The 24,160-nt window shown below is 41.4% G+C and overlaps 2 protein-coding genes across 3 annotated transcripts in view; one reads left to right on the top strand and one right to left on the bottom strand.

Moving 5' to 3' along the window:
* LOC100540188 (acyl-coenzyme A synthetase ACSM3, mitochondrial-like) overlaps nt 1–1,928 on the bottom strand; it is a 16,333-nt gene extending 14,405 nt beyond the window's left edge. Inside the window, exon 1 of one of the 2 annotated variants that reach the window (XM_010719914.4) lies at nt 1,647–1,928. The gene's annotated coding sequence lies outside the window, so the exon portion shown is untranslated. The remainder of the gene's footprint in view (nt 1–1,646) is intronic. The other variant, XM_010719916.4, reaches the window with a different exon arrangement.
* Nucleotides 1–23,862, top strand: part of PDILT (protein disulfide isomerase like, testis expressed) — a 26,185-nt gene extending 2,323 nt beyond the window's left edge. The window contains exons 3-12 of the mRNA XM_010719913.4: nt 6,631–6,837; nt 9,689–9,822; nt 11,775–11,912; nt 12,603–12,713; nt 14,009–14,134; nt 15,101–15,298; nt 16,647–16,767; nt 17,970–18,151; nt 21,778–21,867; nt 23,663–23,862. Of these exons, the coding sequence (XP_010718215.2) occupies nt 6,631–6,837; nt 9,689–9,822; nt 11,775–11,912; nt 12,603–12,713; nt 14,009–14,134; nt 15,101–15,298; nt 16,647–16,767; nt 17,970–18,151; nt 21,778–21,867; nt 23,663–23,734 (1,379 nt within the window). The 3' untranslated portion in view covers nt 23,735–23,862. The remainder of the gene's footprint in view (nt 1–6,630; nt 6,838–9,688; nt 9,823–11,774; nt 11,913–12,602; nt 12,714–14,008; nt 14,135–15,100; nt 15,299–16,646; nt 16,768–17,969; nt 18,152–21,777; nt 21,868–23,662) is intronic.
* The last annotated feature ends 298 nt before the right edge of the window (nt 23,863–24,160 follow it).

The raw sequence follows: 24,160 nt of genomic DNA on the forward strand, positions 1-24,160 counted from the left end.
CTGAGCTTGACATTGCTTCACCCTGCTATCAGTTGTGCTGCACTCACTGAGCTCAGCCTTAGATTACACACTTTGCAGGCTAGCTCTGCTCTGAATGCAGGTAGGCATTAAGCACAAGATGCAAATCCCAGATTTATCCTGAATCTGGAATAGCTATTTGAAGTGAAAGCAATATCCTAACTTTGCAGAGGCAGATGTGATGAATTAATGAAACTAAAAATAACTTTGGGTCATACTAAACATTTCATTAATCCTCAAACTGTTACAAAACCTAATATACTCCTTAAACTTTGAGAGCAATCACTTTAGAAATTTATTTTAAAAATTAAGCGACGTTTGAAATGTTCAAATTTAGCAAGAATATATATGTGTTTTTGTTATTTGTTGAGGATTTAAAACTGCTTGTCAAATTCACCCTGCAATTGTGAATTGCTTTGGTTTCCTCTGAAGATGTGATAATTGGGTGAAAAAAATACTGTATCAGAAAAACCCTATTCAAGCACTACTCTCAACCTTTTTTAAGAATTGATTCAAAGCACTTAACCTAAACATCCAGACTGGGAGGAGTTTGTAGCCAAGCCTCCTTGCTGCTGACAGAGCTGATCATCACCTACGTTCTGCAACATATTTCAAGATTTCAACCTAATACCAAATGGGAAGAAGACATGTAAAGTTCCATGAAAAATGAGAGATGAATAAAGAATTGTTCAGAATATAGTAGCTCAGAGACTTGGGCACTCACAGCATGCAGGAGACCTAAACCAGGATCTCCTGCTCCCACTTCAGAGAAGTCTTGTCCCTCCATCTGATACTCCACCACTCTCACAAATGGATTTCCTCAGAACCAGAGGATGAACACACCATGTCCCTGCACTCTGCACCTTTGGATAAACTCAGAGAGGAAGCACTGCTCCCCTACCACATCTTGACCAGTGAGCCTCACTGCATTCTGGTTTGGATTCAAGGTCACTGCATCTATCTGAAGGGCTTACTGAAACCCCATGGACTGCCTTTCTTCCTACAAATCAGAATGACATCTACAGAGATTTGTAAAATCATTCAGATTGAGTTCCTCAGCCAGAACACATTACCTGGAAGTCTTCAGCTTCAGTCTCAGCAGGTCCCTTTGGAGATGATGGTACTAACTAACCTTTGAGAGAGTGAAAATGCATCCTGCCCTGCAGCACTGGCCCAGGATGTGGGAAACATGAGCCTACCCTGGTTCACATCTGGTTCATTTGCTGGAATTTGCTTTGCTTTGGAATGAAAAGGATAAAGATCAGACATGCACAGAGAGCCCATAAATAATTTTTTGTGCCCTACTCCTTAAAATAGGCTAAGTAAACTATGTGAACACGGAACCACTCTGGGAATTGAGATAATGAGAGACAGAGCAATATTCCCACATAGGAACAGAAATCCAGAACGAATGCAAGACCTGAGATTCATCTTCTCAACCCTTTCTCAATCATGGCAATGCAGTGAGAGAGTGCAAAGGAATCCCATACACCCCAGAAAGTGGACAGGACCAAGAAGGGGAAAGCGTAAGCTGCAAATTTGGATTTAATGCTCTAGGATCTGCCGTACATCTGTCTGTATTGAGAAAACCTCAACCCTTTCCCTTCTGCACAACAGTATCTACTTACCAGTGGCAGAATATTCAATGAAGAAAGGCCTGCTTTGACGTCTTCTGCCCAGTGACTCCCAGGCCCTCCTGGTGCCTCCTGCAGTTCCACCCTCACTGTGTCACAGCTCTGTCTTCCTTCAGGCAAGATTTAATATAAAAAGATCTGCTGATTTTCTGCCGTGCAGTGTCAGTACCCTAATGAGCCGAGCGAAGTACACTGGGCAAATTCCCATTATGGAAACAAAGTAATGATCCAGAAATCCAACATTCTTCTGTCTTCATCCTGACTGCTTTCTGCAATGAGAAAGTAACTGATGGGCAGCACAAAGGAGGAGGGGGAGGGCAGAAGAACAGAGTCCAGTTTCAGTTTGCTTTTTTTGTTTTTTTTTTTGTTTTTGTTTTTTTGATGAAAAAACAGTGAACAATGTCTGAAAACAGCCCAAGCAGCACGTGGCATTGTGCCCATTCTCTTATCTGAATTATATGTCCTGATTGTGCTAGGAGCACTCAGTTTCAAAGATCACATGAATGCGTCCTCATTCTGCTGCAGTCTGCAGCGTTGCCATTAGTGTTAAACTGATCTAAGTGTCATTCAGACGCATGCTAGCACAGAGAACACAGTGCACCTGCCACCAAGAGATGGTAAATCTTACATGAGTGTTGCTTGCATGGCAGAGTTTTGTTATTTACACTTTGTGTTAACTGAATATAAACCCCTGTGTCGAAGTGCATTGCAGGATATTGTTGCTTTCAAGTTTTATCCTCAAAAACAAGATAATCAACAAAAAATCCCAAGCACTTCGACAACAATAAGCACCACAGGGAGGATGAAATGTGTCCACTTATAAACACAAACACTCCAAGTACTACTGCAAACAGCCACCAACAGTGACCATTTTCAGTCATGTATTAACTTAGTCCCCACAGATATCTCCAGGCTAAAATCTCCCAGTGTTTCTCCCTGTGAGAGGCGTTCCAGCTCTCTGATGATTTTCATGGCTGTCCCGCTGTAACAGCTCCATGTCCTTCTGATGCTGGGGACCCCAGTGCTGGATGCAGGACTTCAGGTGGGATCTCACAGGAGCGGAACAGAACGGGACAGTCACATATCTCCATCTACTGTCACACTTCTGGTGCAACCCTGGCTACAATTGGCTTTCTGGGTTGCAAAAGCACATTACTGGTTTGAATCCCATTTTTCATCTCCAAGTTCTCTGCAGAATTGCTCTCAGCCAATTTTTCTTCCAGAGGTTGACAACACTGAGGATTGCCTTGACCCAGCGCAGGACCCTGCACTTAGCCTTAGCTTCATGAAGTCCACATGGGCCTATTTCTAAAGCCTGTCAGGGTCCCTCTGTGCAGCAGTTGTCACTAGTTTTCCTGTCTTATTTATCTGGGTGGTAACATTTTCATTGTCTTTTTATAACCTATGGACAAACACACAAGTGGTGGATTTCTGCACTGCACTGCTACTTTGCTCTCCAAGCATATTTCCACCCATTAAAATAAATAAATAAATAAAGGAAACATTTACCTTTTCTAGCAGATCTGTGCATGCAGTGAGCCACGAGATCAGCCATAGGATTCCTGCAGCCTGTGACTGGCAATCGGTGCTGGGCTAATGACATTTAAGGCAAGACAGGGTAAGAAAGACGTTCACCTCCTTCCCAAGGCATTAAAGCAGAAGGTGACGTTTCTGAAGCAAATGGGAAACTGCTGACTGTGCACATATGAGAAAGCAGACTTCCATGCAGTGAAGGGAGCATGACTGATTTTAAATCAGTGTGTCAGCTCACTCGTAAAGCCAAAATCCAAAGCACATTCACTCGTGTGCTAGGAGCTGCTTCCAGCTATGCAGAAATCTGCTCACTACAAAGAGAATGGGAACAGTTTAAAAACACCCCCAAACATGCATATCTGAAAACTAAGCTCCATATAGGAGCCTAGTGCAGCATGAGGAGAGTGGGATGTGGGTGCCTCGCTCATGTAGGCTTTGTTGGAAATCTGTCTCAGTCCTTAAGAGTACACTATCTGAAATAGATTTATTAATTGATTTATTGATTTATTTGTAAAATATGCTTTTAAAAGGGAGCTCGATGGTGCAAGTGCATGTCTGGGCAGGTACAAGCATCACTGGAATCACTAGATGATATCCTCGTTGCTGGATGCAGTCCTATTGATTAGCATCAATCCCTTATCTAGATGTCCTTATACATGCTCTTTTTTAACTGAACATTCTGTAGAAGGACCCAAACTCTTGAATAATCTTCAGTGTTTGCATAGCAGAAGACCTCAACTGAACTGCAAACTGCAAACATTAAATTAGCTCAGATTCAAAGTACAGAAGTCAACACAGGAGATAATGGGCTGTATTTTGCCCAGTAGAATAGAATGGGAACATTTTCAAGGTCACATAAGAAAATGTGCATTTGCAGTGAGATCAATACCTTGCTTTTCTCGCTTCCAGTCTAATATGTTAAACAGGAAACTATTCTTCACAAGAAAATTATCTATCTTTAGTGAAAACTGTAAAAGCAGACTACACAGGAAAGAGGAGAAGTAGGAGTCCTGAAGTGACTTTCTTACCATGTCTGGAACTAACAGCTAAGAAATCAGTATTTAGCATGACAACAGGCATATTCACAGTGTCTGCAGCAAGCGCCAGACATCAGTATAGACTGCCCAATGAAACTGGAGGCCGTCAGCAATTAGCTAAAGGAAAGAGGAACACATCATACTTCCATGTATTGTCACTTAAAGGAAGCTTTAGGGTCATGAGAGAGGTGTATATATCTCTGTATCTCTGCCCACACTGCAGTATACAGTCGCTGGCTACATGGCACCATGAAGCAAAGTAGTTGCTTATTCAGATCATCCATGTGTTCAAAATACAAAATTTCTGGTGCTCTTCCCACTTTTAACATATCAATTTGGCGAGGCTTTGGGTAAAACATACTCTGGCATTCTCTCTAGGACAGAAATGCTCTTTGATGAGGTCCTGTTCTTAATCCTTATGCAGCAATACTTCTGGGAAGCGGGTCTGGTTCCACACTTCCTGCACAGAACAAGAGTGCTAGTGGCTTGAGTTATAAAAGTGGAAAATATGACAAATCTCCCCCACTCAGCACCCTTATCTGGGGAATGAGGGTATATATAAAATCTGTTCCTTCTGACCTTTTTAGAGGAAGGCTTTCTTATAGCAGTTCTTAAAATAAAGGAAACTGTAGTCATCAGAAAAAATGAGATGCTGTTCTTCAGCACTTGCTGTCTGGGTAAACTTGCTGCAGAAATGGTGCTATGGACTCTCCCCTGCAAATAAGTGTCCTGCAGGCACACTTCACAGAGTAGCCATGGCTGTGTGAGAGTGGGTTCAGGTCATTAGGTGATAAGAGATCATTCTTTAAACAAAATACATCTTTGAAGTAGAAATATTTCACAGAAAAATGGATCCTAAAATCCCCGAGACAATCTACATATATATGTAATGCCTATATTGCTTTTGATAGCTGCATACCTGGGAAGCCTCCAGGCATCTTCAGCTTCTCGTCTGGAATATACCAACAATTTATTTTGCCCCTTCTTGAGAGAGTCCCACTTCACGTGCAGCAAGCTTCCCAACTTCCCAATTCCAGATTCCCAACTGTGGTAAAAGATCTGTGCAACCTTACGTTATTAAGGAAAAAAAAAGTTGCTATCTTGAAATTGAATCACTGAATCATAGAATGGCCCAGGTTGAAAAGGACCACAATGATCATCTAGTTTCAATACCCCTGCTGTGTGCAGGTCACCAACCAGCAGCCCAGGCTGCCCAGAGCCACATCCAGCCTGGCCTTGAATGCCTCCAGGGATGGGGCATCCACAGCCTCCTTGGGCAACCTGTTCCAGTGCCTCACCACCCTCTGGGTGAAATTGTTTCTGGTGTAAACCACTGCCTTGGAATTAGCCAGAAGGTACTGGATCCCTAACCACCATGTGACTTCTACTTGTTATTCCAAGTCCAGAGAAACACATCTTCTTAGAAAGCCCAGCATCTCTTCCTAATGGATCTGGGTTCACCCTGTCCATATGCAGTCATTACATATCAGCACTCAATAGCACAGCAAACACGCTGTGTTTTAATAAAGATTCCATGCATCTCTAATCATTTTAAGTATTGATATTTCATAAAGGCTCAACAAACATGCTCTCGAGAAACAGCAGTGTTTTGTATGATAGATATGCCATGTCTCCCGTTGACAGAGCAGAACTTCCATTAGGTATCACTGTTTTCTGCAATTTCATCTAGAGTGGATCAAACTCAGCTAAGACTGAGATAGTACTGTGGTGTTTTTGTGCTGGAAGACAGAATGCTGCAAATTTATGGGGGAAATTGTTAGCAAGAGCATCTTTATAATTACGAGAAAAGAAACTGAAATTACAATTAAATCTCAGGAAATCTCTGTAAAGTAGCAATGACATTAGTTGATGAACCACAACTGCCATTTGAACTAGCCAAGAGTTGGCACATGGCACACACAAATACCTGTTATTTTAGAACAGCTATCAGTCTGTAAGAACATATTCTCTTATTCTCTCCCTCCCTTCCATATCTTATTTGGAGAAAGTAGTTTCTGAATTACACAAGTTTATCCCAATGAAGTGCTTACACAACTAGTATCTTACAAAGAGTCTCAATGTGAGTACAAACTCTACCCTTGAACTCCCTTTAGAATCTACTCAGGATATTCTGTCAAACTTACTTTTTTACTCTAAGTCGTTTCTTGCCAACAGAAGACTATTGCAGTCCTGTTAATTATTCACTCTGACTTGTCCAAGTACTCATGTAGCCTTGAACAATCGGAATCAACACAAAGAAATAAGAAGTAAAGATAATTTCTCACTTACTTGAGTCATAAATGGCCTTTATCCAACCCCTCCAGCTACTATTTGACACAATAATTTCTGTGGCAAAATTTCACACTGGAGTCTGTGTAACCCATTCTCTTTTGATTGACCCTTTCCAGATGTTTCTTTATCTCAAGCATCTCAGAATGTGTCGAAAGAATTTGCTGAAGCTGCACGACTGCTCAAGAAAGAAGCTCCAAGAATCCAGTTTGGCAAAATAGATGTCACAGATCAATTTGATTTGAGAAAAGAATTTAATATTCAAGAGTTTCCTACCGTGAAATTTTTTGTGGATGGCATCAGGGAGGCCCCTATAGACTGCAAAGGTAAATTATCTTCTGCACTGTTAATGACAGGATGTGCTGACCTATTTTGCTGCCAAGGATAAAAGTATGGATGCTCAGATATAGGCTATGCAAACTCTTTGTGCCCATGGTGTTAAACGTAAAATTAACTCTGTGTCTATACAAGAATTTTGATTTTAATTGGCCTTCTATGTTTATAACTGAATATGCTTCTCTCTACTGAGTTCACACAGCCAAGCTCACAGCTGGCATAATTCTGAGGACACAGAAACACACCCAAAATGACACACTCCCACATACGACAAACAAACAAAAAAATCCCCTAAATAAAAGTTACACTAAACAAGAATTGGATCCCAAACCCACTCGTTTGAACTTCTGCTGACTCACTGTAACTTCCACAGGTACTGTACCTGCAGCAGGATGCATTTAACAACAAATTCTGAACAAAGCCGAAGAAAAGAATTGGACATTGCAGCCATGAGAGGGAGCTCATACATGGCTCAGAAAAGAAATTATGGAATAATTTCAAATCTTTTGGGGAAAGTTATTCAGCAAAAACAACAATATTGCAATAGAACAAAAGCAATCCTTGGAAATCCAGGCCTTGTTAGAGCTTTTCTTCCACCAAAAGTGCAGACAAGTAATTCCTTTTCCCTCCTCTCCTCTCCTCTCCTCTCCTCTCCTCTCCTCTCTCTCCTCTCCCTCTCCTCTCTCTCTCTCCTCTCCTCTCCTCTCCTCTCCTCTCCTCTCCTCTCCTCTCCTCTCCTCTCCTCTCCTCTCCTCTCCTCTCCCCTCCCCCTTCCCCTTTCCTTTTAGTTTTTCTTCCTAAAAATGGCCAATTTTACAAAGTTAGCAATAATGTCATGACTTGCCTAAGCCTCCATTTGTGCTTTGAGCAAATACACTTGAGTCACAAGTTTAAAAAAGGATTGTGAAGTTTGTTTCTGAGCCTGTACACAACGGAGTGCTCAGGTTTCTTCAACTCCTGACCCCTGTGGCTGTTCTGCTGAAAGTTGATCTGAAGTATTTTTAGTACCTTGCTTTTCCTTGTACATCAGCTATTGAATTTCATGCCCACATTCCCACAATCTACACTTGTGCAAACAACTCCTGCACAAATGCCACTGAAATCACAGTTTGCCATAGAGAACTCATATTAGAGGTGCTGATACATGAGAGTGAAAGCTCCAACTTAAGTTTCGAGGGCTGAAAACATCTTTTAAAACTGGTAAACTAACTTGTCAGGCATGCTTGAGAGAGCCAGAGAACACAGAGCATCGCAACACAAGATGCACACAGCCATCCTTCAACCGAGAGCTGCTATTTAAGAGACACCTGCCAGCAGGACACAAGGAGTTACAAACTGGCTTCTCCCCTGCAATCTGCATAATGCAGTGCTGACTGTTCAGAGACATATACTGCTCATAATGACTTAAATCACGCTTGGTTGATTTCCTTGTACAATTGCTAGTGAAAGCTTACCTAGCAAGTATAACTGTCAACACTGGGAATCCGCAAGCAAATCCTAGGCACTGCACAAATCGTTATTTACAACTCCAAGGCCAGAATTTGCCTAGAAGAAACAAGTTACAGGCCATGTAGAACAGCAACAGGGATACTCTGCATATGAAAAGCCTGCTGAGAGGTTATTTAGCTGACAGAAAGCTGCAAGAGCCCCGCTCTGCACGTGGATGGAAGCCAAGCCCTGTGTGGCCACTAGGCAGTGCTCTGTGCTTTGCTCTGCAGCCTGCACACCTTAACAGCCGATGTCTGCCAGCTTGGTCTTAAAAAAATCCAATGACAACAAAAAAAAAAAACCCATCACCATCACCAACAAAAACCCCATATTTTAAACTAGTTGCAGTGCAGCCTGCTGCAAAATGACTTGATGGCAGTAAAATGGTATGACTCAATTCTGACCTTGCCGTATTGTTAAAATACCCAGCTCTAGGACTTGCATCTTTGATTATCCACTTGTACAGCACATCTCGACTCTGGCACTTTGCAGCATAACACATGCAGACATCTTCATGTACAGTTTTCATTAACCCTTTGCTGGACTTTTGTTCTAATCCAAAAAGGATGCCAGGCTCACAGAGACGAAGGGGTTATTTTATGGCTGAGAGCCTCAATATATGGCTACATTTCCTTAGAAAACACAATAACTAGAAACTATTTTAAAAGAGATTTAAGATTTCTAAAACTCCTGAAAACCTGAAAAGAATTTACCAAATAAATGGACTGAGTATGAACTTACGAACACAGTAATGTTAATTTAGAACCCCAAAGATGGAATGCTGCTGAATTTAAGGACAACTTTGACATTTTTCAGCTTTGTTCCTCATATCTAAGACAAAGTGAAGCTGCTGTACCACTGGGGAGTTTTATCATGTCTCTGTACCTATTAGATCCTTTCTGCAGCAGCAAAGGAACAATTTTGACACCTAACTCAATTGAATAGCCAGTCCAATAAAATCTGCAATTGGTTTGAAGACATTTTGGATTAAACCTCAGGTCGATAGCTCTTTATAGCTTATTATGATTTTGATTCACTTGTGGGCACATGAAACCCTGAAAAACAGATTTTCTAGTTGTCTGAATTTTCTCATCTCTACACTCAAGCAATTAACTGGACACAGTTGTGTGCAGAGGTCCCACAAAACACTGCTCATCACTGCTGATCTTCTAGAGCTGGCAGTAATTACAGTGGTGACGGGACCCTGAAGTTGGGTTTGAATCAGCACTGACCTCAGTCCTAAGGAGTCCAAGTTCAGCATCCTTCCCAACTTCCACTGCTTCTGTCTTGATTGCTCAGAAATGTCTCATTCATTTTGAAGGTCATTTTAATTCTTTTTTTTTCCTGCCACAGGAGTCAGACAGGCTTCGGCTTTTATCACGTGGCTCAAAAGACAAACAGGACACAGCACAGTTTTAATCAACTCCACCGATCAGGTCGAAGCCATCATAAATGCTGACGATTTGGCAGTGATTGGCTTTTTTAAGGTAATTCACTGGAGAGCTCAGGAGGCTGGTTTCCCTTCTGATCTGTTAGGGTTATGATGTTCTCCATTGCCACCAAATCTCACACATCCAAAAGGCCCAGAACTTCCTGAAAGACTTTTTGTACCCTCCAGCCTCCTCCCTGGCAGGGCAGGGCAGCACAAGAAGCATAAAGTGCTCAACATTGCATAAACACAGATTTGCAAAAGCAAAAACACTGGGGTACTATCACCACAATTATCAAAAACCCAAAACACAACAGTGTGAACCTCTACAAAGAAAATTAAACTCTGTGCCAGTCAAAACCACAACAACTAATCACAGTATTTCTATTCAAAGATGGTGTAAAATCACAGATGTGAATATTTGGCAAGGGGAAGGAAAGCTCCTTTCATGCTCAAATCCGTAGAAAAGGTGATAAATATCATCAAATGTTCTGGAATGCCTTTTATTTATCTTTCCATTTGAGGAGTAGAAAAGAGCTCCATCGGTAACTCATTAGCAGTTTATTTAACTTCTGCCAGCTAGGAAATCTGCAGGGAATAGGAAGTCAAATTATTGCACTGTGTATGATCCAACTCACGCAGTCCTTTCTCAGGTAAAATCCTACTACTTTCCAGAGTAGAATAAGGTTCACAGGATTTGGGACTGAATGATGCAGAGCAATAGCCAAGTAGGGTAAAGTAAATATGAGCTGTCAAAGCACTCAGTTAGAGGTCAGTACAAAAGGGGTAGGTTTTTTAATTCTGCTTTTTCATTGTGTCCTTGAAACCTTCACTATCTGAAACATTCAATCAATGCTCTAAAGAGACTTTTATTCTGGTAACTTTCTGCCTAGTTCAAGGCACGGAGTCTGGAGTCATACCTGAACTGATAAGGTCCCAAATGTGCTGGCTACAGCAGACAGACCATGTTTTATGGCTGAGGAAAGTAGGATTCATTACCAAATTGCCCAGAGTAACAGAGGTGGTGAACACAAATGGCATAATAGGAGAAACTGTGAAAATGCTCACAGAGCCCAGAATTTTGCTTTGCAGCAATCTGCTCACAGCCATGTATGGAGAAGGGCAGTTTTCCAGTGCTGGATCAGACTGAGACGCTTTTGGTATGGCAGTGATGCAGGAGAGTCTGCTGCAAAAGGCTGATAGCAGATAGTGCCTGCAGATGTGTCTGACTGGACTCCACAATTTTCCCTGAAAATACAGTAGATGAGCACTATCACGAATGAGGCCATGTCAGAAATGCAAGGCATGGAAGCTAATGCAGTGGTGTCCAAGTAAATAAAGAGCTGCATTTGGCCTTCTGTTAGTCACAGATTGCTCACAAATGGGAGTGCCAAAATGTGTTGGAAGATCTCAGCATATAAATTGCTATTAATACAGCGTGAAATAATTGTCTGATTAAACCATACCCAAAAGAGCTGCTGCCTTTCATCGTGCTTATTGACTACTAGTTCAAGGATGGACAGAACGGTGACTGTTTGACAGATGTAGGAGTCAAGATGCCCGCTTTGAGGAGCCCCAGTCACATCCATCAGGTCCTCCTGCAGGCAGGCAGCCCTCCCTTGTCCATGCAGCTCTGTGTGCAGCTGTGCAGCAGAGCTGGAGCAGGGGAGCAGCTGCTAGCTCGATCCTTCCCCATCTGGAGAAGTCGGCAGAGCGTGGCAATGCCAGGGGAGTGCAGGGCAGATGAGATGAGTGCAGGAAGGAGATGGGGGGCTGTTCAGTAACCATATTGCCCAGCCCAGCCAACACCAGCCAGAATAGTGAACACAGCACTCCTATGATTTCCTCTGTTCTGAAGATCTCCCCGTGAAGGTAATTGTGGCGAGCCCATTTTTGCACTCACCTATACCTCACAAGCCTTTCAGAGCCCACATCACTTGCAGCATCACTTCCTGACATCCTGTCAGGATCCTGGACACAGCTCTTAATGAATACTCTTTCTGGGATTAGGAACTTCACAAAGACAGCGTGGAAGTTTTCCGTGAGACTGCAAAAGATGTGCCAGAGATGCCTTTTGGGATGACAAGCAGCGAGGACATCTGTGCCCATTATGGCATCCAAACTAACACTCTGGTTGTGTTTAAGAAGGTAGGAGTGCAAGCCTAGCGAGGTAAGGTGCAACAAGCTGCTGTGGCAGCTTCAGGACATGGAAATGCAGTGTGGTACTTTTTCAGGTTAAATAATTCCCTACCTGAAATTCAAACAGTTCAACACAAAAAATATTGCATTTGCAGACAAGAAAGATAAGGAAGAGGTAGACAACAACCTCTGGATGTTTTCCATCTGTCTGCTCACACTTCAGGATCCTGGTTTATACTTAAGCCATTTTATTCAGAATCCCTATGTTCTAATTCACCAATCACCCATACACACCATGAACTGAACGTGGTAATGTTCAGAGAGTTCTGCTGACATTTACTCTTCCCTTTTCCTTCAAGCAGGTATCTTTTCTTCCAGCCCATATTAAAAGTGACCAACAAGATCAAATCTACAGTAACAGCATCAAACTTTAGGCCTCAAAGTAGCCCGACCAAAAATGGGTGTAGAACTCTTCAGTTAGTTTATTAAGATTAATAAGCAAATTAAAACTGTCAGCTCTATCCTGGATTCTAGCTATAATCTTCTGTAATCCATGGCATTCATTTCACAAGCTATGGAATTTCACTTACTAAGGATCAGAAAACAGCAAAAGCAAGGGCAACATTTTAGCTTAAAGACAGTGCTTTTGTTCCTATAGTTGATAAAGCCAACAACCTCAAACCTCACTATTTATCTAAGGGAAAACCTGTGCATAATGAAGTACTTGAAGATGGCAGACAGAACAAACTGGACCTCACAAAGATAATCAAAACCTTTACCTTGGATTTGGTCACTGAATATAATCTTGAGGTATGTGTATTTTTTCACTGTGTTAACAAAAGCCACAGGAGAAGGACAGCCAGTAACATTTCACATCAACCTCTGAGAAACCTCCCTACATTTCTTAGGTTTTAGGCTATCAGATTGATACAGGCAACATGTTACGAAACTGCTTGCATGCCTTGACAAGTTATTACCTGGAACAGAAGAGAGTATTTGGCTAACATATTTCATATCCTATTTCCCACTTACTGCAAGCTATCATTCATGGCACCTCTTATAATACTGTAAAAAAATGGGAAGGAAGTGGGGAGGGAGGAAACCCTACCCACCAGATATAAAGTCCACGTGTTAAGAATTCAGGGAAGAGGGAAGACAGTTGCCTTTCTTCCTAACAACCGCTGTTACTGTGATCTCTGCTGGCAGTTACCACCTGCATACAGAAAATAAGGAGCTGATCAGTTTCTTAGTGTTTGAAAATGTTGTTTGACTAGGCTAGCCCTAATCATATCCAGGGACCCCAGTAAAATCCAACAGGCAGCTCTTGGTCAAATCCAGACCAGAGGGCGCATCCCTCTTAGCAAGATGTTTCCTGAGAGGACAGGGAAGGGCTGGCCAAGCAGTGAACCCACCTGAGCCTGCAAACACCACCGACCTGCAGAGATGGCACAAACCTCAGGCTTCTGAGGCAGCTCAGAGAGTTGAAGGTTGGAAGGTCAGTTTCCACCCTGTCTCCAGCCCTTCCATTCCCATGCACCAACCCGGTCCTCTGGGCCAAGAGAAATTAGAAACACTGGAATAGTCATTGCTAGTGTAGGAAGGGGAGACAAGGCATGGAAATGCTTGCATGGGAGGATACCCTATTAACTCTGATCACGGTGTGGAATGAAAAAGGGCAGTTCTCTGCAAAGGAAGAGATGTAGGCTGCTGATGGCATGCAGAAGTGAGGGAAGTGTCCCAGTTGGCTCTAGATGCTGCAACTCGGCCTCCCTAGGTACCACTGCCTTTTACTTTCAGCACATCCTTAGCACTAATTCTTCAGCATGTGTTACACAGGAGGACAGACTCTCCCTTCTGACTGTAAAATCCATGAATACCAATGAGGTTTTTACTGGAATATAGAAAATACTCAGGAGCTACTGATTCTTCTCACTTTATCTTCTCTAAAACAATGAAATCAATCTCAGGGTTATGGAAATTATTGGGAATAGAGCCTTGAGAAGTAAAATTTGCAATATCAGAACTGAATGACACTGATACTCTGAGTCTCTGATTCCCTGCTCTACTTAAGAGTAATGGAACAGATGTTGAGTGTTGTTTTCCAGACATCTGTGAAGATTTTTGATGTCCCTGTTGAAAATCACATCCTGCTGTTCATCCCAACGAACTCAAAGACATTCAACACAACTTACGAAAACTACAAGTCTGCTGCTGCAGAATTTAGGGGGAAGGTTTGTAATACTGAATCCTATACACAAATACAAATGCTAAAAGATCAGTGGAAAAACACCATAGGTGTTTGCAAAAGCACACTGCTGCCACTCTGTCTTTAGGTCTACTAAGCCCTTTAAAAACCATTTCAGCAGCTGTTTTTCAGCTTGGACCCTTAATAGAATTATCTGAGAAATTCAAAGCATAAATGTCACTTCAAAACGATTCTTCAAAACAGAAAGACCACAGAAACCAACACTAATTCCAGCTGCTCCCACTCAACTGGCTTCTGATTTTACACATACAACTTTCTAGGAGCAATTTCCAACCAAAGCTGGTTTTAGCAAGCTTCTGGCAATTTCTGCCTGCACCCGGAAATGGCTGAAAGATCTCAGGGCATTGCCTGAAGCAAGAGCTGGTTCCAGCTACAAAGCCTGAGAAACACTGCAAGGCATCTGTGTAGCTTTGTCTGCAACACACAAGTGTTTGCATATATATATTTACAGGTAAGAGCAGTTTTACACAGAGGTATTTCAGTTTCTATTGCCAGCCAGCGTAGTGCTACTTCTGCTTTAGCTGTGCTAAAGATTGAAAAAGTATAATTTGCCTTGTAATAGAAGAGCATACACGAGTACTTAAAAAGACATATGCATGACATGTGTTCCAGCAATTCTGTCCTGTGAAGATCTATTAAGAACTTTAAGGGGTAATTTAGAAGTGTTTCTAAAATAAGTGGTAGCAAACTAGTGTGAAAAGGCAGAAGGGAAATTTCCATTCGTTTTGGCTGCTTTGCCACTTCTTAACTTGGATCCAGGTACGAAAATGTTCACAGAGCTGCTGGCTGTTGGGCTGAGACCAAAAAAGGGTTCTACAAAATTGCTTTCATTTAAGGTTAGGTCCGAACCCGCTGCCAACCTGCACTTCTCTAAAATGGCTAAACGAAAGCTGTAAGACTCAACCAGATGCTTGGCTCTCTTTATTATCAGATAATGTTTGTGGTGGTGAATACTAATGAAACAAGAAATGGACGCATTTTTGAGTATTTTCGCATCAGGGAAGTTGATGTTCCTGCTGTGAGAATCCTAAATCTCACAAGCCAAGCAAAGTACAAAATGCCTGCAGATGAGGTGACTGTGGAGAACGTAAGACATTTTTGCCAGAGCTACCTGGATGGAAAAGCAAAGGTATGTCCATTACTAATGAGATGCCTCTCTGCTACACCAACTAAAAGTTAAAACATCCCTTTTAGTATTAGAAAAGCGTGCTTTTCTGATTATCAACTGATTAACTTACTCTTGCCCTAGTGCATTCACTGATAATTACTGAAAGAGCATTCCTCTGTATTTAAAACAGAGGGGAATTACAAAGCTCTCCCATTCTCCTACCTGAAAAAATGGGCAAATTATTTAGGATGCAATTTTTCTGTTGATGCAAGCTAATGTTTTAGTGCTTTAAAGCCTTCCTGTGCTTCCATCTTTCCAGTAACCGTGGAGAAAATCTACTCTCTTAGTTGGGAGAAATGAAATTTCACTAATGATTGCAAAGGAATTTGAAATCATAGAAGTTCAGTTAATAGAAAATTGTCAATTTCACAGTAGAACAGAATTTAGCATTTGTTGCAAATGAGTCTAGCAGAGTAAATTTTCACAGGAGGAATCACTCCCAGTGGTAAATACAGTATTTTTTATCATAATGAAGCATCATTCTCCATACTCACATGGAAAATACATGAAAACATTTTCCTTCTTCAGTGCTCTTCAGGGTTATTTACTTTCATTTTCATCACAAAGAGTGATGAGGTGATCAGCCAGAGTAAATTGACTTGAAAAATTTGAGCAGTAGATCCTATTTTCAATTTTGAGGCAGGTGGAGGGACAGAAGAGCTGCAGATATCTCCTCCACAAAGAGCTGCTTTGGTGGCAAACACACGCTATGGAACAGCTCCTAAGAGGAGAGCATGACATTCTTCTACTTGGTCTAAAAGAACAGAAATTGCCAGGCCTTATACTGGAAATTGTAGGAGTTACGTGGAGGGTATGATCAGCACTAGAAGAAAAATATAGGCAATACTCACCTTTTTATGTGTTTTACTTAATTTTGAGAGCCCTCGATAGACTCATAGAATAACAGAATGCACTGGGTTGAGAAGGACCATAATGATCATTAATTTCAATGCCAATAAGGGGGTAAGCTTTTCAGTATTCTAGCTTTTGAATGGTGGGCAGCAAGCATTCAGGATAACGAATACAAATATGTTCCCAAAAGTGATTTGCAGACTGTCTATTATGTCTGTATTCAAGAGAGGGACACATAATTCTGCCTACCAACTATACAGGGGTGCAAGATACCAGTTCCCTGCTGAGGGCAGAGCAGAGAGAAGGCAGGAGAGGATTTAGAGATAGCATGAAAATAGCATTTGGTAGAGGAGGACAGCAGGCAGAGGGGGATCCCACTTGTCTCACAATAACTTGATCTGGAGTACAGTTCCTCGCCGCTTCCTGCACTTTCACAGCAGTGTTTGTTTCTGCTTAGTTACATCTCTCTAGTGAAGAAATTGCCAAAGACTGGGACAAGATGCCTGTCAAAGTGCTCGTTGGGAAGAATTTCAACAGGATTGTCTTCAATAGGACCATGACTGTGTTTGTCATGTTTTGTAAGTGTCATTGTTTTCAGATTGCTTTTACGTGATCCACTGGAAATGAAAAAAGAAAGCTAATTCTTACATATCAAACTGGCCTTTGCACTTTACAGAAGTCATGCTGAGCAAATTTGTGATGTCTGATGAAAGCACTTAAAAAATTTTTGTCCTATCTATGAAAATGCTGCACTACTCTTGCTGACTTAGAGCAGCAATGAGAAATATTCAGTCCCTTCAATAAGTTTTTGTCAAAGCAATTTCAAATCTCTGCCTGGAAGGAAAGGGACACTAGGATCTCATGCTGCACAATGGAGCATTATAATATTCTGTACAGTTTGAGTCTGGCTGTCTTCCAAGGAGAGAAGGGAGTTAAGTAAGGTTGTCTGGATACAATGCTGTAGTATTACATCCCAAAGAGCTGTAGTTCAGCAAATCTAACTCCTTTTCCTTCTCTGTCTGCAAGTAAAGTGGCATTCCCTGCTCGACCTTTCTCTGCAGGAAACTGCTGCCCTACCCTATACCAGCCAGCAGAGATTACACTGTGCCTTACTTTGTTCAGTGGAACAAACAGACAGCATTAATATAAATACAGCATTCAGCATTATACTAACAAATTCTTAATGGTAGCACAATCGGGCAATCCTTTTAATTCCATCTAACCTGATCATGACCACTCTTCTCTTGATGGAAAATCTGTGGCTGTGTATGCTATTTAAGGGCATTCTCAGCAATATGCCTTTTTGGTAACCTGCTAATGTGCGCTGCTTGGAGACAAAGCACCACCATACCTCAAACTCCTCCTATTCAGTACAACTATAGCATAGTTTATGGACACATTTAATTTTAATATGTCTGGAGACGTTCTAATATGTTTAAAGCATTTTGTGCTTCTGGCAAGTACCTCATCATGGGAACAATGTGTTACTTGGGTTGCACTGGTTATCTGCCATGCTTCTCCAGAAAAGTCATATGGCAAGTGCTGTGTGTTACAGTAATAAGGATCTGAGAAGCAGTGCTGCTGCCAGAAGGGTCTTAGAGATAGTGATAGTGATAACTTTAGGCTGGTTATCGCTACATGAAGACCTATAGAAAACGGATGGTTTCAAGTAGAAACGGACCACAAGAGAAATCATAAAACCCCATTAACTTTGACAGACTTAGCAGATCCCACTCAGCAAACCAGGACATGCTCTTACAACAGACTTTTAAATTTGCAGATGCCCCTTGGTCCTATGAGTGCAGAAAACTTCTGCCAATCTGGGATGAGCTAGGAGAGAAATATCAAAGCCACGAGGACGTAATCATTGCAAAGATAGACGTCACAGCAAACGATGTCCTGTCAGTTGTGATGGATCGCTACCCCTTCTTCAGACTCTTTCCTGCTGGACCCGATATCCAGGTGAGAAACTTGGGGGGATGCCACAGCTGTATGCTGATGGGAGTCTTTCGGATAGAAGCACATCCTTTAAGCAAGGCTTTGCTCTTTATCTACTCAACACTGAGCTCATTATCAACAAGAATCTGAATTAAAGGAGAAACTCTTCCACTGTCTCTGAAATGTGAAGTTGTAGCAAGAGCCTTTACTCTATTCACCATCTGGGACCTCACTACTGCCTTATTCTCTGCTGTTTAGCAGCCTCCCATCTGGGTTCTAGCAACAGCCTCACTTCAGAGCAAACTCCTCATCATGAGAGACAGACTCCTCATCATTACAGGCCTTTCTTCAAACCATGGCAAGAGGCAGACAGTCACAGCACAACTCTGCCAGTTGTTTCTGCAGCAGCTATGACTAGGCTGTAAAATACTGCTATCACTTGTCACATCCTCTATATTTTCACAACATTCAGCTCTCAAGACTTACTCCTGTGCAGTTCTGCCAGTAATTTTATTTCATTCAGTCTCAGTAGGGAAGAAATATTTGTTGTCAAGACTAATGATCTTCAGAATATGCTACCTAATGCCATGTTACAGAATAATCAGAAAATGCTACAGCTGAAAGAAAGAAAAATATTAGACAAGTAGTTATATTTGTCCGTCTACATACACAATCTCATTAAAAAGAAAACACATCTGAAGCCAAAACAAATTAAATTCTAAGATACCGCTATAATTAAGACATTACTAAGCTTTTCATTTTTCTTTTTAGTCCAAACTTAAATTAAATTTGAAGACATTTGCTCATGTTCTCATTTAATCTTTTAGGGAGATATTTTGCTCTCAGATGTGCATGCACATCTTCTAATGAATTGAACTATAGTTCTGCACACTCACATTGTGCCTTGTCTTTAAACAGGAGAGCAGAAATCCAAGAAATTCTCACAATAAATACCAGTTTGTAAAAAAAAAAAAAAAAAAAAAAAAATCAGTAATATCTTTCAGTAGCCATTAAGGGATTGTTTCAGACTTAAAATACTAAGTTTGTTTGAGATCTGAAGTTTTTGCTTGTACACCATGTTTTTATGCCAGGTCCCTCTGCATTGGAGATGTTAGCCTGTACTTGATGGGCAATGCAGGTGTCCTGAAGCTTCCTGCAGTGGCTGACCCACGTCTCAGCCTTCTTTCTTAGTGCAATGTATGGACAGCTGGCCACAGACCATCATAAATAACTAGAGACACACTCAAGCCATTAATACCCAGTCACTGCAACAGCTCTCAGCCATTTTCTACCCAACCAGCAGTTATACCAGGAATTCTTCCAAGTACATTTATGCTTTTTTAGAAGTTAACCAAAGAAAAGGTGCAGTAATACCCCAACTTGCCAATACACAGAGCACGATATACTGTACAGGCACTACCCCACATTCACAGTCCCTACTTCTTATTCTGCCAATGAAAAGCTCAACAGAAAAGTCTTGGAGACAAAGAGGAACTGGTATGTGCAGAAGGAAGTGGAACAGGACGTATCTACAGGCCAGCATCACCAGCTGGTACAGCCCTGATTTCACACAAGCATAGTGCTGGAAACAAACACCAGCCTTCTAACTGCCCCTGTTGATCCTCCATGTTGTTTAAAGACTAAGAATGAATTGAAATCTAGTGTGGAAGCAGGTAGAATTCTAAAGATGGAATAACTATCCTAAGACTCTAGAAAGCACATAAATATAAATAAAGGAGTTTGAGCCAGCTCCTGATAAGCCAATGGAAATGTGGCTAATATAACATGACTCATAGCTGTTTTCTAGATTGGGTTATCATGTTCTTTGGTTACCACAGACCCCCTTACATCTACTTAAAGAACACATGGTTACACAGACTCTTCCATGCACTTTCACCTGATGAGGTCACACTCCCCTCCTGACAGGAGCATCTGCTTGGTCTGCAGGGCATGAACTTGTCTGCTTTCCAGTCACACTCCATCTAAGCTATCTAAGAAGTCAGCTTTTTCTGAAGCTAAAGACGAGTCATCCTCTTTCTTACAATAGATGCAAACTTGGTGGTTTTTTTTTTTTATAATAATTAATGTATTTTTAAACCTGAAATCATTTAGCATGGAGTTAAGTGGGGCTACATGAGCCCAGACACCTCGATCTATAGCTAGCATGGGTCCAGTTTTCCAAAGCACCAGCTCTGTGTCCCTATGTTATTTTTTCATTCTCACTCTGTTTAATAACCATTGATTTCAGCGTAAGGACGCACTGCTAGATGGCTATTGATAAGATAAAAAAAAACCTTCTGATGTCAAAAGCAAAAATCAACTCTCAGTGAGACAGAAAAGTTTCCTCCTCCCCCAAAGAACAATTAAATCTGGCACATAGCTGTATTCCAGGAACAGCTAAAGTCAGAGCTGGAGGAACAAGAGAGTGGAATGATTGTGTGGAGGAAAGAGTGACCAGGCATCATCTGAGCTCCATCTGTGAGATGAACAAGTCATCCACTGTGTCTTCAAGTCCAAATGTGAGAGAAAAACATGCATTTTTTCAGGCAGATTTTAATGTTATTTGATTTATTTCTATGGATTAAGTGAGAAAAATAACATTGACATACACTTATACACTGATTGCTCTAATGAGAAATGTTGACACATATTCTTAGTAATCAGAGCAAGGATCAACTGCTTCTCTGGTTTTACAGGTCTTTGATCTGAGAAATTTCTATTTCAGCCATTAGAGTGGAGCAGGACTCACCTGAGAATATTAATTGCCTCTGGAGGAATCAAATAATATTACTCAAAAAAGTTAATTTTGCAAAGAAAAGATACCTTCAAGGCTGCAACACCTTTTATTACAAGCAAATATCTTACTGCATGGGGAATATTAAACCCATGTATACATCTAGTGAATTCACCAGGGAATGGAGGCGTTCTGTTTATAGTCCCGTGAACTCAAATCAGGCATAACAGCAGGTATAAAGTAATACAGCATTTTTGGTCTTCGTGAGAAGTTAGCTTACCTCAGGTGAGAAAAGGCATTTGGCTGAGTCTAAATAGACTCTGGTAACAGCAGACAATTCCTGAAGTGATACACATGAGCTTCTACAAATTTCCACTGAAAGATTTGTGCAAGATCCTTTCAGACTTCTAGAGGGCACTTGGAAGCGATAGTATTTGGGAAAAAAAACACAAAAAACCAACATCTTTAAAATAGAGTATGATGCTCAGACCCATTCAGAGAATTGTAAAGGCCTAAATTAAAAGCGCATCTCACTAAACTTATTAAGAAAATCTCTCGTGAGCTCCCAACTGAAGGTGAAATGTAAGAAAATTAACATAACTGCTCCCCTTCCTCCTGCTCTTATTGAATACTCAAGCTGGGGAATGTGGATTTTAAAAGCATTTCTGGATTTTGAATTTCCATAAAAATGCTCAGACAGCTTAGAATATCACAGCTGGACCTGCAAAGTACTCTGCTCCCCAGATACCTTGCAAACATTTAACTGCTGCAATTCTACCTTCACTTTTTAAACTAAGAGCAAAAGTCTAGAGTGTGGGCAGTCTAAAACATGGACATCCTTCAGCTAATTATACTGCTACTTCCAGCACTTTGTGTAGAGAGTTAAAGACTTTCCTAATCTTCAAACTTTTTCTAGGAGGTGCCCTATGCTGGGGAGCACAACTTGGAGGCATTTTCAGAATTCTTAGAAGAACAAATCAAGATGAAAGCAGAAACAAGAGAAAAGGTAGGCATCTGACCCAGACAATGATGGATCTACTGTGCAATCCAAGGCATGTTTGCAGCCTAAATAGACACACTTGAATCAGCAATAGCATAGACCACAAGCATGGACTTCAGCCATTGCTTGGATGGTTCTTACCAGCTCACAGCTTGGCATGACCACATTAACTGCAATCATACCACCGCCAGGTTGGCACACACCCACTCACATCCTTGTTTTCATCACACAGAAAGCTCTTCTCCCACTCCTCATATCACCACTGAGCCCCTATGTTAATGTGGTATTGCAAAAAGAAACCTGCACCTTGACAAGCGTAAGTAAAACCTTGTCAGGATTTTAGCTGGAGAAAAGCCTTTGCTAAATTCATTTCAGCTACAGCCAGACTGGTTCAAATATTCATACTTACCTCATCCTTCTGCATGCAGTGTAGTTTCCCTTCTTCATAAAGCAATGGCACAGTTGAGAGCTGACATTGTCTTTCGTACTGGCAATCTAGTTATGACAATTTTCTGATTCCTCAACTCTCTCTGTAAGTCAAACCAGATAAGCATTAGCTGTCTCATGCAGTGTAAAAATTGATTCACTCCTGACTTCACTGCTAAAATAGGTAGTTACAAATGGAGAGAGATGACTAAATAGTGTTACCAAACAGAGGTCTGCACTGAAGGATCAGACATTTGACTGACCAGTCACTGTACATCTGTTTTCCAATACCTGGACCCTACATTTGGTGTCTGCCCCTGCTGCGTGTACCTCAGTGCTGAGTCTGCAACAGACCTCTTGAACCCCATACTTACCATCTTATGTACCATGCTAAGGAGCCATTCTGTCATCCCTTCTTCATGCTTTGTTTTGCATTAAACCATAAGTGCCTACTTGGGAAACACTATCCATAAAACCATGCTTTGTACAGTAAAAGAGGTAAATACTGACATTTGCTCATCTGTTCAAAATTCTCCATCCTGATGTTCTCCAAGTTTTCCCAGAAGAATGCAGTTGTAGACCTTTTGCAGTACAGTGCTTGATGTAAAGTCCCCTATTAGCATAACTCTTCATCCTGACTTCAGGGTATTCATAAACAAGACAAGTAAGTATCACAGAATCACAGAATGGCCAGGGTTGGAAGGGACCTCATGGACTATGAATCTCCAACCCCCCGCCACATGCAAGGCCACCAACCTCCACATTTAATACCAGCCCAGGCTGCCCAGGGCCCCATCCAACCTGGCCTTGAACACCTCCAGGGATGGACGGGGCATCCACAGCCTCTCTGGGCAGCTGTTCCAGCACTTCACCACTCTCTCTAAAGAGCTTCCCCCTGACATCCAACCTCAATCTGCCCTCCCTCAACTTCAAACCATTTCCCCTTGTCCTGCTGTTATCTGCCCTTTCGCAGAATTGATTCCCCTCCTGTCTGTAGGCTCCCTTTAGGTACTGAAGGCTGCAATGAGGTCACCCCACAGCCTTCTTTTCTCCAGGCTGAACAAGCCCAGTTCCCTCAGCCTGTCTTTGTAGGGAGCTGCTGCAGCCCCCTGATCATCTTAGTGGTTCTCCACTGGACCCTCTCCAACAGCTCCCTGTCTTTCTTGTACTGGGAGTTCCAGACATGGACACAGTAGGTGATTTCTTCTGTAATTACCTAGGAAATATTCTTCTATACTCATTATCTTACCAATCATGAATTTATTATATATATATTAATTTTTTTTTGTTTTGAAAGTAAAGGGTTACTAGAGCGACTCTCTTAGTGAACATGAATAGTAAGCAGCTTTGCTCTTGCATTTGTTTTTTTTAAAAGGGTCCTTCAAGAGGAATGAAAGAAGTTCTCAGCCAAAAAGAGACTGTAATAACTGAGAAAGAAGAACTGTAATAGTACAGAGAGAAAAGTGCTGAGGATTGTGGAGAATACTTCCTGGAAGGAATTCATTGTGAGAATGAATCAACTCAAGTGAGCACAGAACTGAAAAAAATTAATAATAATTATTAAATAAAAGTAAAGAATTCAGCATCAATTGCTCATTGTGTGAACTCTATTCTGAATTCAGTTTTATTTGTAGTTTTACCAGGATCGGTTGTCAGGGTTCTTAAAATATTGTCGATTTTGCCTGAATAATTCTTTCATTATCAAACAACTGCTCTTATTTAGAAAAATATAAGTGCCCCGGTAAACCAATCAAGGTGCAATACTATTTGTTTTGATCAAAAAGTGCAACGAGTTTGCAATCAGTTCCTCTCCAATGTACCCCTTGACAACCCTATTGTTTCCCTGGGAGATCAACTGATCCCTGGAGTAACT

The sequence above is a fragment of the Meleagris gallopavo genome, chromosome 16, assembly GCF_905368555.1.
Source record: "Meleagris gallopavo chromosome 16, MGAL_WU_HG_1.1, whole genome shotgun sequence".
NCBI lineage: Eukaryota > Metazoa > Chordata > Aves > Galliformes > Phasianidae > Meleagris > Meleagris gallopavo.